General features: G+C 37.9%; 1 protein-coding gene across 10 annotated transcripts in view; it reads right to left on the bottom strand.

Annotated features, from left to right (window-relative positions):
• Positions 1-14,045, bottom strand: part of ATF7IP (activating transcription factor 7 interacting protein) — a 114,034-nt gene that overhangs the window by 29,544 nt on the left and 70,445 nt on the right. For 6 of the 10 annotated variants that reach the window (XM_055807766.1, XM_055807768.1, XM_027786696.2 and 3 more), the window contains exons 3-11: positions 13,886-13,975; positions 9,917-10,062; positions 8,607-8,744; positions 6,680-6,745; positions 5,900-5,973; positions 5,293-5,381; positions 3,335-3,970; positions 1,678-1,745; positions 6-224 (exon numbers count right to left, since the gene is read on the bottom strand). In XM_055807766.1, coding sequence (XP_055663741.1) covers positions 6-224; positions 1,678-1,745; positions 3,335-3,970; positions 5,293-5,381; positions 5,900-5,973; positions 6,680-6,745; positions 8,607-8,744; positions 9,917-10,062; positions 13,886-13,975 — 1,526 coding nt within the window. The remainder of the gene's footprint in view (positions 1-5; positions 225-1,677; positions 1,746-3,334; positions 3,971-5,292; positions 5,382-5,899; positions 5,974-6,679; positions 6,746-8,606; positions 8,745-9,916; positions 10,063-13,885; positions 13,976-14,045) is intronic. The other 4 variants (XM_005237387.4, XM_027786699.2, XM_055807769.1 and 1 more) reach the window with 3 other exon arrangements.

Raw genomic sequence — 14,045 nt, 5'->3', positions numbered from 1 at the left:
CTTACTGGGACCAATTCAAAGCTAGGATCCTTGCCATTTTTGGCCAGCCATTGTTTTAATAGGTTAGCTGCCCAGCCAGTCTGCTTGTGGGTGTTTTTGATGCTCTTAGCATCCTCTTCCTCTTCCTCCAAGCCAAAAAGGACATCCTCGGGGAAGTTAAAATTCGTCTGTGCTGCTTCTACTGCTTCTTTATTTTCTGATGAAGTCTCTTCCTGTTTCAACTGCTTTTTGAAACAATTGATCAAAGTTGTACCATCAAATATGCCACAGGTATACGGCACACAGCGAACTACTTTTTGATCTGAGAGCTGTGAAGTGCGGAGTAATACATAATATTTTGGATTTTACATAACAAAAAGCAGGTGGCATTAACTGGATTTTTCATATGATATGGCATGACAATTCCATACCTCACTAGCCAATTAAAATGCATCAGGTCCTTCTTTATTAACCATGGCATTACACATGCTTTAACTGATTTGACTTAAAGCAAACCTAGAAACATATGCTGTAACAGAAGACTGAAAACCGGAAAGCATCATGTGTCTTTTATTTCCCTCCTCCTTGCTCACCTTCCATTGCTAAGTACCGCTATCACACACAATCATGTTTTTCCAAAATCTTTTCCGGGTTTCAGGCTCTACCGAAGAAGAAAAATCCCAAAATACGCATCCTATACTGAAAATTAGATCTTAAAACTGTACATCTGTCATACATTCTGGTACTGAATTTCCTATATATCAAGTACTGACAAATGTTTTAATAGCTATAATCCACAGGTATCTTTGAAAAATGAAGTTCCAAACGGCCATTCTTTATGAAATGCCTTAATAAATAGGTAGAGTGAAGCATAGTTTAGACTCTGCAATACTGGTTATCTTTACCAGACTATTTCCGTGACAGGTGAAAGACAGAATCTTGTCCAGTATGTTTTCTTCTTGCTTTAAAATACAATTCAGATTTAACTGTACCTTGAAACGCTATTAAATATGGAAATTTTGGCTAGAAGAAATTAGTTTTATTCTCCTTAATAAAATGACTGCCAGTTAACAGCAATGTAAGTATGAGGTGCTTTGTGAAATATCTGTACGCAGAAAGAAAATTTATTATAATAATTATAAATAGTTTAATTTCAAAGCAAGTGCAACAAATTTTAGAAGAGCAATCCAGAAGTAATGCAAGTTCTCTTTTATCATGAAGTAGTTATTCCTGTAGAAAGTTTCTTTTCCTTTTCTTTTTTCTATGACATACGGCAAAGCAATATTAGAACTCAAATACTTCTTAACTTCTGGATTAGTGTGGAAATGAGAGCACTGCAATAATTTACAAAATATTTGTACAGCTTTAAGTTCGAGCCCTTCAGACAAAAACTGGGCAGAATTTTCTTTTGTACATTTGCTCTGTTTTATCAGACAAGTTTTTAGGGTGCTCCCGAATTACTAACACATCTGCTTACACAAACCCTATCAGAAAACTTCTGAAAAGACTATCAGAAGCTCATGCTTCAAGTAATACTCTGGATCAGAGGAAGAAGAAAAATACAAATGGACAGAAACTAGAAAGGATGGCACAAAAAAAGAAACTAAAATTGTTTCATTATGAGCAATAAAGGTAAAGAACTTTTCTCCTGTGGATTGTAACTTTAGAATTTTATATAGAAAAAAATCAGCAACCTACCTGTGTTGTTCCCTCAGCAGTTCGCTTGTTTGCCGAAGCATCTGTTGGTGGCTTGCTTGTCTGGTTTTCTGAGGGGTCAAGAAATTGTTCATTTGCAGTATCTAATCAGTACTTAATACTGCTATCCACTATACAAATTTGGAGCCAATATTCGAAATTGTTTGATACTAAACATTCAGTATGTGGCACATTTAACATTTTTCAGCCCTAATTTTCAATTGTAAGTATTCAAAAGCTTGATTACTATAATTTTTCAGAGGGAACAGACAATACAGAAAACCAAAACAGCACTTTCCAGCCTAGAAGCAGTGTATGTTCCCTTCCTTGAAAGAATACAGTGTATTCAAAATACTTTATGATCACTTTACTTGCCTATCTGAGGACAAAGCGTAACTTCAACCTCTCCTCCCTATGTAAGCTGACAAGGTATTAAATTGAAAAATATTAAAATTTTTCAACATTTTTGTACAAAGAATTGACTGAACAATGGATGGTTAAACAGACTGCAAAATACGTAACTGAGAATTTATCCAGACAGACTGAGTATATTTATTAGCTCAGTCACATATCTAAACTAGCAGTTTAAACAGAAGTTGCTTGAATATTTGATGTAGACATCTAAATCCAAATTCTCTGTTCTCACTTCAGTTTAACCAGAGCTTATGAGCAACAGTGCTGGCTCAAAGCAGTGTTTCAAAATTCTGATGAGAAAACCACTAGGGTATACACTAAGGCTACGTGGACTGCATAAAATGAGGCACATTTTTTAGATGCACATAGGCCCTTCCTTTGGTCACTGTGCCTCATGTGTCACAACCCTTTTTATGTTTTGTTATAATGATTATATTAGCTTTAGAGCTAAAAATCAATACAAAGCTGTCCAACTCTACAGAAGACATTTTAAAACAGATAACTTAGAAATCGGAAGGAGAAATAAAACTAGTTTCGATGTCAAGCTCTGCTTCAGTTCATTTTAACATTACATTGTGCCAGCGAGAAACTTGCTGTAATTCCGATTCACTTAGAAACCTCAAGGACCTCTTAGAAAAAAATTTTCAAGATATGTACAATCAGAAATGCAGAAAATCATCACGGCATGGCCAAAGATGGAAAGAAAGTATTTTAAAATAGTTAAGTCTCGATACTGTTATTTGAACATTCATTGTGTTCAGAGACTTAATTTTAAGTACAATAAATGTACTACTTTGGGATTAGGTTAGTATTCAGTTGCGTTTTGCTCTCATTTTATTTACTTTTAAGCATTATGAAAAAAAAGTTAGTGATTATACTTTCCTTTCAGTATGTCTTTGCTTAGCAAGGCAGTCACAATATTTTGAGAGACTGTATTAAAGATAAATACCAAATTGTTAATGGTAAAATAGGAGTTTCTGACTTCGTGCTAGGAATTATATAAATAAAGTTCTAAATAAAACAAAAGCTTACAAAGCCACACTGCTGACTCCTTCTAAGGAGAGATTATTTTCAACAATGGCTGAGACACATCTATGACAGATGATTTTGATCTTGACAATTTCAACAGAAAGAAAACGCAGGAGAAACATATCAGTAAAATAAGCTCACAGATTTCCACAGGAGTGTAATTTTCCCTTTGACAACTATTTTCCTTTCCCAGTGTCAACATTCAAGCATAACTTACCAACTCTGGGCGCCGTAATGGTGGGAGGTTCAGTAGGAGCTGTACTATTAAATGCAGAGAGAGGAATCTTCATCTGTAGGGGGGCTCGACTGCTGGTAGCATTATAAAGTCCTGAAGTACCCACTGTGGGCAAAGAAGTCCTTGTGGCCTGGGCAACAGGATGTGCAGTAGTAACAGCCTGTACCGCCAACGTTGTGCTTACTGGCCCAGCACTGCCTGGAGAGTTCCTCTGAATACCAGGACTGGGCACAGATGGGCTGTTATTTGGTTTAGTTGGGTTAGCTGGTGCCAAAGACATTGTAGTTTTGGTAAGGCTGCCAACTGTGGATGAGCTTTGTACGGATATAAATTCAACGCTGCCTGACTGTTGGTTAGTGACCAAAGTCCCTGTGTGGCCTTGCAGGAGCTGAGGCTGGGATGACACTGCAACAGGTACATGCAAGATTACAGGCAAAGACTGCAACGAGACAGACACTGACTGAGTGCTGCCACTGGGCACTTGGTTAGTGCCTACAACTGTAGCAGTGTTAGCTGTGGGAAGAACTGTTGTCAAAGAACTCGTGGAAGTCACTGGAGTCTGAGGCTTAGGATGTCCACTGGCAACTGCTGGAGGAGCAGCAAGGGTAGAAGCTGGCACTACACAAAAAAAAAAAAAAAAAAAAAAGTATTTGAACCGAGTGGGAAGTTTCACTCCAACACTCCAAATGGAAATGATTTATGATGAAGGTGGTAAGTCACCAGAACATGTTGTCCAGAGAAGTTTGAATGCCCTATCATTGTAAGTATTCAAAGTCAGGCTGGATGGGGCTTTGAGCAACCTGATCTAGTGAAAGATGTCCTGGCCCATGGCGGGGGGGTGGTGGACTAGGTGATCTTTAAAAGGTCCCTTCCAATTCAAACCATTCTATGATTCTGTGAAACACATGGTATAATAATTAACTTTTTTTGAAAAGAAAGGCTATAGATACTCTTTTTCTGGTGAGTACTCTGAAATTCAAAAGCCTAGTTAAAGACACAGTCAATAACATATTTCTGTTTGAACAAACTATATATAAATGCCAAAAAAATACAATATACAAAGAACTGTGACACAAACAGGTTTGAAGAAGACTCCAAGATTTAACTGTTGAAAACACATGAAATATAGCATTTTAAACACTAGTTACAGAAATGATCGAACAACTGGTCCTTTGACACAAGAAAAGCCAAGTCAGTTTTGACTAACTTGCTTTGTATAGGTAGAAACCTATAGCCAGAAGGTTCTACTGAAACCAAGGATTAATGTGTTAGAGAAGATACTCGCTTTTATGTGACAAAGTTCCTGGATTACATCAAAAGATCAGAAGCATAATACACTACAGAAAGTCAGGATATGCCTACTATTAGATGATTCAGTTGAAGAGATTCAACATTCAGTGTTAGGTAAACTATTTTTAAAAGCAAGGATGGTATGACCACAATTAATGTCATTAATAGTGGGTTTGATTCTACATTCCTTATAAAATTCTAGTCTAGAAATACCAATTTCCAACTAGATTCCATTAAAGAAATGAGGCTTATGACTTCATTTAGTTCCCCTCTCAACTTCTGTAGCCATTAGGCAGAGGGGAAGATATCAGCATCCTACTATGATCAAGTACAAAAAATGGCCCATGAGCCATGTGTTTCATCTCTCAGAAACTAAAAGATGCAAGTTTTGCTGCCATACCCAGCAAGCAGTCTGCTGAAGCATCTCTGTTACCCACACAGTCTGGTTGGCCAAATAAACACATTTTTTCCCCTTTACTTGGTAAGCACACCTCACAAATATAAACTGGTAATGTGGTAGGGAGATAAAACCAGTGTTTTTTGATGTCAGAAAAAAAAAAATAAACCCCAGTTTTGCTCCACTAGTTACTTATTTAATGGGAACCAATAAAACTTTTAAGTGTGTTTACAGTTCATAGGCAGTTTCTTACCAGCGTTCACAGGGGCTTGAGAAGTTCCCGGTGTGCTCTCTCCTATATTCCTCTTTGACTCTAGCATCTGTCTCACTGTGCCAGCATGTCTAGGGAACAAATGATACAGTTAGCATTTCTCAATGAGCCACACCAAGCATAACTATTAACAGTACAATGATGAACTCCCCCCTTATTTTACAGCTATTCTTTTAACTGAGCTTTTCTAAACCCACTTATTTTCTGCCCCCCATGCAAGTTAACTTTGGATACTCCCCTACAAAAAAAAATTATGCAGAATTATTTGTAAATTTTTAAGCGCTTGCACCAAGTTTGCCTTCACCATGACAATTTTCCCTTCCTTGCAATTAAACTTCCATTTTTATCTATTATTTTTTAACTACTGAAACACCACTCATCTCACTTTACCTAAGAATAGATTCAATACTGTCTATTTATGACTTCTGTGAAAGAAACCAGAATTCTACAATTGAAAAGCAATGAAGGAAAAGCATTTTAATTAAAAATATAAAATATAGGGTATTATATTAAATATAGGGATACATCAGGTATCTCAAGTGTCCTACTGCAGATTTTTAACATGGTCACAGTGATGTGGTTTGCTTACCGATATGTCACATTATTTGTGTTTGCAGTGTCAGTTGCTGCTTTCCCTGGAGACAGAGGTGCATTTGGTGAATTCTAAAAAACAAAAAACCAAAACACAACCACAAACACCAAGGGGAGAGAAGCCACAACAAAACAACCGTAAGTCAACTTGCAAACTTATGCTTTCATTGTATTTCATATTCATCCATTTGTGTGTGAGATACAGATTTTCTGGAGCCACTACTGCAGGAGAACTTGACATGTTTTACAACTCCTCAAAACCTCCTTGGTCCTATGTGCCTCCCACTCCTACATCCTCCCTTTTTATAAGTCACTTGCCTTCAGGTTTGTATAGCGTGAGCGTAAAAATTTCTTCTTGAACATTAATGGACTTATAGCTTCCACTTCTTCACATTAATTAATCCAAAATATTCTAGACATAGAGAAATACTATTGTTTGTATCCATTCCTCTCCCCTCCTCCCCCTCCAAAATGCAATTAACTGGGACTCACTCTTACTTACTCTGTACTCTTCATATTGCACTAAGTTAGATTTATTTACATACCATTTATGGTGCTTTCACATCAATGATACCTAAAAAACCTTCTGTACAATTCAAAATTACATAACAGATGTTAAGACTATTCTTTCATATCACTGCCTTTAATCAAACAAGACAAATTTTTGTGAATGCCACTGAACAACCAGGTCATTTATTTCTGCATGTAAAATTTCTTCGTTTTTCACACAAGGTTTAGGCTAACTCAGAAAAACAAACATAACAAATCTAGTTCTTACTTCCTGTCTTTTCTTCAAGTCCTCCCTGGCTGCTCCAAACCGCTTTGTCAATCTAGCAATTTTAGCCTAAATGGGAAGAAGATGAAAACAAACTCATAAATATCCTCCCCAAGAACCATCAAAAAGATTATACAAAGTAAGTGATACATAATTAAGAAACCAAGTCAAAGGCTATTTTCTTATCAGGGGAAGTAACTCTTCTCTGAAATACAGTACAACTATATTACTTCAGAGCAACAGAAAAATACACATGTATCACAAACAAGGTATCTTACAGACAACTTGAATTATTTTCCTTCCTATTCACAGCTACACAAACAATCCATCTTTCAGAAGTTCACGCAATATTCTGCAAGAATTAAGGCAACTGTGAGCACCTGTTTTAATGCCTTTTGTATCAACCATATTGAAAAATGCACCCCTTTTTGCTTTTTATGTTATTTTGTCTTCCCCCATTTATCCTATTTTTGCCTCTCAGAGATACACTACATATCACACACATCTTACTGTCAGATATTTGATGTTTAGCTGTCAGGTTCATTATCTTCTTAAGCACCGTTTTTACCTCTTGTGCTTCCCTCGATACACTATTTGGTGACCGTTCTTTCAGTAATTACCTCATCATTACAAGATCCTAATGTACCTTGTCTAGGTTGCAGTTCTGATGGCTGACTTACTCTGGAGGCAGTAGCTGTGCCACTTGTTCTAAGCAGGTGTTTTGGTTTTTTTCTCCTCCACGGAAAGAAGTTAAATTCTTTTTAAGAATTCCTAAAAACACTAGGTGAGCACCAGCAGAATGGAATTTAAAAAAAAAAAAATTGGCAAGTTTCATATACCATGATTTCAGAACTTTTTATCTAAAAGGAGCTGGTCCATCTAGAAATCTCACCTCTTTCACATTTTCACAAAGCAATATGACAGGCTACAATTATAGTCTGCCTTAAATTACATTTTAATTTCTGTTACCTTTTACAACCTAGAGCTGTTTTGGAGCACCTTGCAAATAAAACCATGTAAGCTTAGACTGCCACTATATTAACATCAACACAATCACAGCCTTCTATGATGTTAATCTGACACTAGATGTTAGACGGCTGAAGACACTGACAAACAAGTATACTGAAAGTCTTAAGCTGTTAACAAAAGTAACATAAAATGTCTGGGGTAGCAAGGGGAAAGAGCTATGCAGTATAAACTGGTCTGGCAAACTCCACTTTATGTTGCAAGTAAAATGGCCTTGTTTGAATTAGTTATGACATAAGCTCTTAATTGTCCTTGCCACCTCAAAAATTATTTTTGTGATGTTCCACATGTCACCACTACATACGTTCATTGCTACAAAGAATGCAAGAAAGTGTACTGTGTTCAACACTAGCTATTTATTTCCTTGCTAGAACAAAATCAGTTTCTGGAGGTAGGTATCACGTGATGTTTCCTTGTTTGAACATTCTATAAAATCCAGTGCTATTGTCCTCTCCTTTCTGCACTTTTTTGTTTTTAAGCAAATTTCTAGCTTCATAGAGGCAGTAGATATTTTCTAGCATCTAAAATATTTTCTAGTACCTAAAATCTAATATAAAAATATATTTTTGAAGAAGTATCTTTGAAGAATTTCTAAATTTGGAGAATGTCTAAATGGAATGGAAGAGTGGAAAGGCAGTTCCCTAACAGCTAAAAATTCAGTTTGCCAGAAGGAAGATTTGCTTTCAGATTTTTTGATGATTAATTGGTTGTTTGCTTCTTTCCGAGTAGGGAAGAGAATTTTACAACTCAAAAGCAACATTAGTATTTGCTGCTCTCCCCCTCTTTCCTTTGTGGAGTTAAAACAGCTTCCCTACTGACAACTACAAGAGACTTAATACTAGATGTTAAGGAGCTTATTTTTTTAAATTGACTCCAGCATGCAGTTCAACACACAAACACTCACTTGTAGTTCAGTAAGCACAGTTTTATGCCTCTTGTTACATTCTACTTTCTCTATTCGGGTTTTCAAGTCTGCCAGAGTCTTGTCAAATACAGCACACTGTAAAGCAGTAAGTTTTTCTTCTAACAGTCTCTGGATAACCTGCAAAATCATTATAAAACAAAAAAAGAAAAAAAACAATGCAATCCCAGAATCTGAGAGATCATCTATGAAAACATTCTCAACTCTTCAACAAGTATCCTGCTACAAACAGAACAATGACAATGGTTGTCCCCTGTCAATCAAATGAATCTATAGTCACCAATAAGCATGTGGTTGCAGTTAAGGAAAGTTTCTACATCTGATTTTGGCAAATATAAATAGTCCCTCTTTGCCATTAATTCAAGAAATTAATTTCATTGCAGTATGGTAAGTGTACAAAACTTTATTACATGTAAGAACCTTAACAACAGAAGAGATTTTCATGAAGTGCTGTGTTCATACAAATTATTTTTTCCTCTTACTTTTCTGTTCTCGAGAGGGACACTGGTATTCAAAGAACAGAAACTAAAGACATTCATCAAAATTTTATTTCTGAGATACATTTTCCTGTGGCAGAAATGCAGTACTGCTTTTGTTGCAGAAGCTAAAAATGGAAAGAGACCGATTGCCACAAAATTTACTTGATATACTTATTTAAATTTCTTCTCCCACCCTCTACTGATTGCAGTGAAAATTTTTCCTTAGGCAACAAAAACAAACAAGCAACAAATATGGTTCATTTTTCTGCATCCTACATAAATGAAATTACAACACACACTAGCTAACTACCTAATGGAAGAATGGAACAATTTTTTTTTCAAGACCGTAAGTTTCTTTACATGCCAATAGTGCAATCAGGCAATTATAACAGCTCTATAAAAAAAATCTGTAAAATGTATGTCAATTGTACTTGTTTGGAGACAGATTTTCTGCCTAGGGACATAAAGTGCCACATATAAATGTCTACCATGCTGAAACACCTCCTTTGCTAAGATTCTCAATCTATAGTCACATAAGACTGAAGAGTTTAACTATTTAACGCATTTCAAACGTAACATATTTCAAATGTAGTATTTGGTCTATTCTTGAAAGTAGGGCTATACAGGACTTTATATGAATTAAGCCACATTTGTTATTTGATTTATGTTCAATTTTCAACCACAAAAAAGAGAAAGTGTTTGGTGGGGGTGTGAGGGGCAGGGAGAGTGTGGGGGAAGGATAGCTAAATTCACACATAGTAAGACAAATGACAGGTGTGTGCTTGCCAACTTTGCTCTGCACATCCATTCTACCTTTTGTAATTTTTGGTCAACATCCTTTCTGGCTGTAATTTTTACTTGGAGCTCTGCTTCGTAATCTTCTCCCATGTACCGACGACGTTTAGAATGAACACTGTCCATATCCTCAGATTTGGAACGCTTTCTCCTTGACACTTCACCTGGAACGATTGGATACAACTGCTTGTGAGGAACTCTTGAAAAAAAACAGGTATCTGAGGAATGCTGTGATTATTATGAAGTTTCTTTTGTCCCCAGTTTAAGTTTTTCCATATGAAACACGTAAGAAAGCCTTTGGGAAAACATGATGTTTGATGACATCAAAGCAGAACAACAGGCCCTTTGGTCCTTGCTGCTTCATTAGTTAGTTTGCTTTATGATTCAGCAAATCATCACCCCAAATGCAGAATAGCTCCAGTACCACCATTCCCTTCCCCAGAACTTGCCTCCTGTTCTTCCTGCACCTACCAGCACCATCCTATAATGAAATATGGCTTCTGAGAAGAAAAACAAAACCCTCCTCTGAAAAAGAAATCCTCTTTTCAGGATTACAGCCAAATAAGACTACATCTCATTCTGGCTGTGTCAGCAACGAACTTTCTCTATCTGCCATAAGTTTTAACCTATACATCAATCCCTGACTGAAAAAACATTCAAACCTTTTTTTTACTTCTTGGATAAGAAAGAAAGTAGAAATCTAACAAAAGAACCAGCTCAGAACTATATTATAAAAGTCATTTTCAACACAACGATGAAGCACAAAAGAGACCTCATTCACTCCTCTAGCTCCTGGCAGTGTGTCCTCTAGAGGTCCACATACGAAACAAGAAGCAGAGGTACATTATCAGGAAGGGAGCTACACAGCATACTGTGGAACCTGACCACCACCAAAACAAAGACCACAGCCCCCAGCCCCAAACTTGAGGATGATACAGAAAGACAGAATTAGTAGTACATCAATGAAGATTCACTGGAGACTGAAACAGCATAACAAATAATTATCTTCCACTGCCATTTTTTCTTTACTTGTATTACATACACTGCAAGACTTATTTCTAACTTCACTAATTTCTTATAATCTGATTACTTTGATGGTTAGATTTCTGATGGCTTCAGTCTGATCTGGTTTTCTGATGTTTTCAGACTTTGTTGTTTTTAAGAGTTGCACTAAAATGCACTAATGTACTAAAAGTTAAAGGTAGTATTTTAAAATCTGCATGACAACCTAGGTTATTTTTAAAAGTCTGTGAAAGCATACATGGTTAAATGTTAGTTAAGTTTTACAGGGCCATGGGGCTCTTCATAAACATTTGCAGAATGCTAAATATTTACAAATCATATTTATTAAAAAAAGTATAAATGTTTAAGGTATGAGTTTTTCATTTTTTTACCCAGAATTCAAGTAGACAGTGTGAAAATGAAGGGGGGTGGGTAGAAAAAGAAGCTACATCTCCAGCTTTCTTCCATCCATCAGAAAAACTTGCAGGAATAAAAGGAAAAATCTGAATAGTTAGAACACTAGTCCCAGACTACTGAAGACAAGTTTATTAGGATCTTCCATACAATTCTTTCCTACTTCCAATCAGTCTGTTTAGAAAATGCCTAACCACTGAATAATACAAATAGTTTGTTACATGCAAGAGCTATTTACATATTTTACAGAACATGTTTAATGTTCAAGTTAATTTGTTCTTAAGCAGATGCTAACATCTAATTTTACTGCAGTTAGATTTTCTTTGAAGAGCTTCAGGCTGCTTACTACTAGTGGAAAGGATACCTAAACAAGGCTGTGACTTCTACAAAACTCCAGCAGCTTCTGATGAGCTGCATCAGCTGTTCTTAATCAAAGGGTGCTCTGTGCTTCAGTTCCAGCTGGCTCCTTATGGATGCTCAAACACCCTTTCAGTAGGTACGATGAGAGGCCTGTATTACTGCTGGGGCTAGAGTGCAGCTCTCAAAGAGCAACTAACAAACATAGGCCTTTGCACAGTAGGGTGCACAGAAGGGGAATGGTCCCTGCATTCAGTAATAGTGGTGACATGGCACATAGTGTGGTCTCCCAGCAGCCAGCGGAACAGAACAACTCTACTGGTAATGTCAGAGACTCCACCCACACTGAGCTATTTTGGGGGAAGATATGGTTTTGCAAGTCTTGCGCTGCAGGGATTATCTAGGGCTGCCTATTCTGGCTGACAGATGAGCTTCTTGGCTACAGAAGATGCAACCTAGTGAAAGAGCTGTGTTGCCAAGTTAGAAGAGCTATGGAAGGAGGTCAGGGGATGGCACAGCATCAGAAATGATGACAGACAGACTGACTGGATATACCCCAAGATCCTGAGGCCTCAAGAACTGCAACCCCCAGCTGTACCAAAGGAGGTACAGTCAGAGCCTGAGCTTATCCAGATGGGAAGTGGAGATTCCCGTGATGACAAGGGCTGGAAGCACCAGGACAGCAGCTCCCGCTCTGCCTGCAGATGTACAGGACAATGACAGATTTAGTTCAGTGTCCTCACAGCAGATATGGGGCTGAGAGCTGTGCCCAGTGAAATATCTGAACTGGCCACGCCTGAGCCATCCAGTAGCACCGTTTATCAGTAGCAAGTGGCTCCCTGCCTGTAGGGGGTGGAGGCCCCCATCTGCTAGGGACAGGTGACCTACAAGAAAAATAAAGGCACTACATGGGTGGGAGCAGGGTTAGAAAAGCCAAAGCTCACCTTAAGCTGAATCTGGTGAGGGACATGAAAGGCTTCTACTAGTATACCATCAGCAAAAGGAAAACTAGGGAAAATACATCCCCCCTGCTGAATGAAGCAGGGGAGCAAGTGACAAAAGGACACAGAAAAAGCCCAGGCACTCAATGCTTTTTTGCATCAGACTTTAATGAGAAGACTTGCCTTCAGCAATGCCAGCTCCCTGAGACTTGTGAGACAGTCTGGAACAAGGGCAGACTTGCTCTCAGTGAAGAAGCAGAGTTAACATTTAAACAAATTGGACATACACAAGTCCATCCAAGCCAGAGTGATGCACTCAAGTGCCAAGGGAGCTGGCTGAGGTGGCTGCAAGGCCACTCTCAATCCCTGAAAGGTTGTGGCAATAGCAGGAGGATCCTGAGGACTGGAGTGACATTTGCTTTCTTCTAATCTTCAAGAAGGGCAAGAAAGACCTGAGGAATTGCGCGATGGTCAGCCTCAACTCAATCCCTGGGAACATGATGAAGCAAGTAATTCCAGAAATTGTCTTTAAACATATTAAGAGGAAGGCACTGGGGAAGAGTCAGAATGGATTTATAAAGGGGAAATCATGCTTCATCAGCCTGACAGCCTTTTATGATGAGATGACTGGCTTGGTGGATGATGGGAGAGCAGTGGATGCTTTACCTTTAGTAATGCTTTTGACACCAAAACATCCTCAGAGATGAACTCATGTATGGGCTGGATAAATGGACTGGCTCAACTGCTGGGCTCCAAGAGCTGTGATTAGCAGCACAAAGTCCATTTGGAGCTTGTCACTAGTAACATACACCAGCAGATTATACTGGTACCAACACTAAAATCTTCATATGAGGAAATGACAGCTGGCACTGTTCAGTTGGAGAAGGCTGCTAGGGGAGATTTTATAATGTGAGTACATTACCTGAAGGATGAAGAGTAAAAAAAGACAGAACAAGACTCTTAGTGAGTACCAGTGAAAAGACGAAAGAATTGGACGTAAATTGAAACACAGGAAATTCCATTCAAACATATCAAAACTTTTAACTGCGAACGTGGTCAAACACTGGAAGTGGAACACTGGAAGGCTGTGGAATTTCCATCTGTGGAGATACTTAAAACTTGTCTGGGCACTGTTCTGAGCAAACTGCTCTAGTTGACCTGGTTTAGAGCAGAGGATTTGGACTAGATAATCTCCAAAGGTCCCTTCCAACCTCAATTATTCTGTTTTTAACATATGGCACCAGTGAAGCATATTAGTTTTAACATTATGTACTTCTCTCTGTGTGTTTCTCCCCTTCTCCATGGGCCTCTTCTCCTTCTTTATACTCCTCGCAATCCTTTCTTCTCTCCTCCTCCACCTCTTCTACAAATAGAAGAAAAAAAGTCCATGTGTTACTTGGACCTACAAAAGTCTCATAAGCATCCTACTTTGA

The sequence above is a fragment of the Falco peregrinus genome, chromosome 6, assembly GCF_023634155.1.
Source record: "Falco peregrinus isolate bFalPer1 chromosome 6, bFalPer1.pri, whole genome shotgun sequence".
NCBI classification, from domain to species: Eukaryota; Metazoa; Chordata; class Aves; order Falconiformes; family Falconidae; genus Falco; species Falco peregrinus.
The sequence above is the reverse complement of the archived record's forward strand: the minus strand, read 5'-3'. Positions and strand labels throughout refer to the sequence as shown.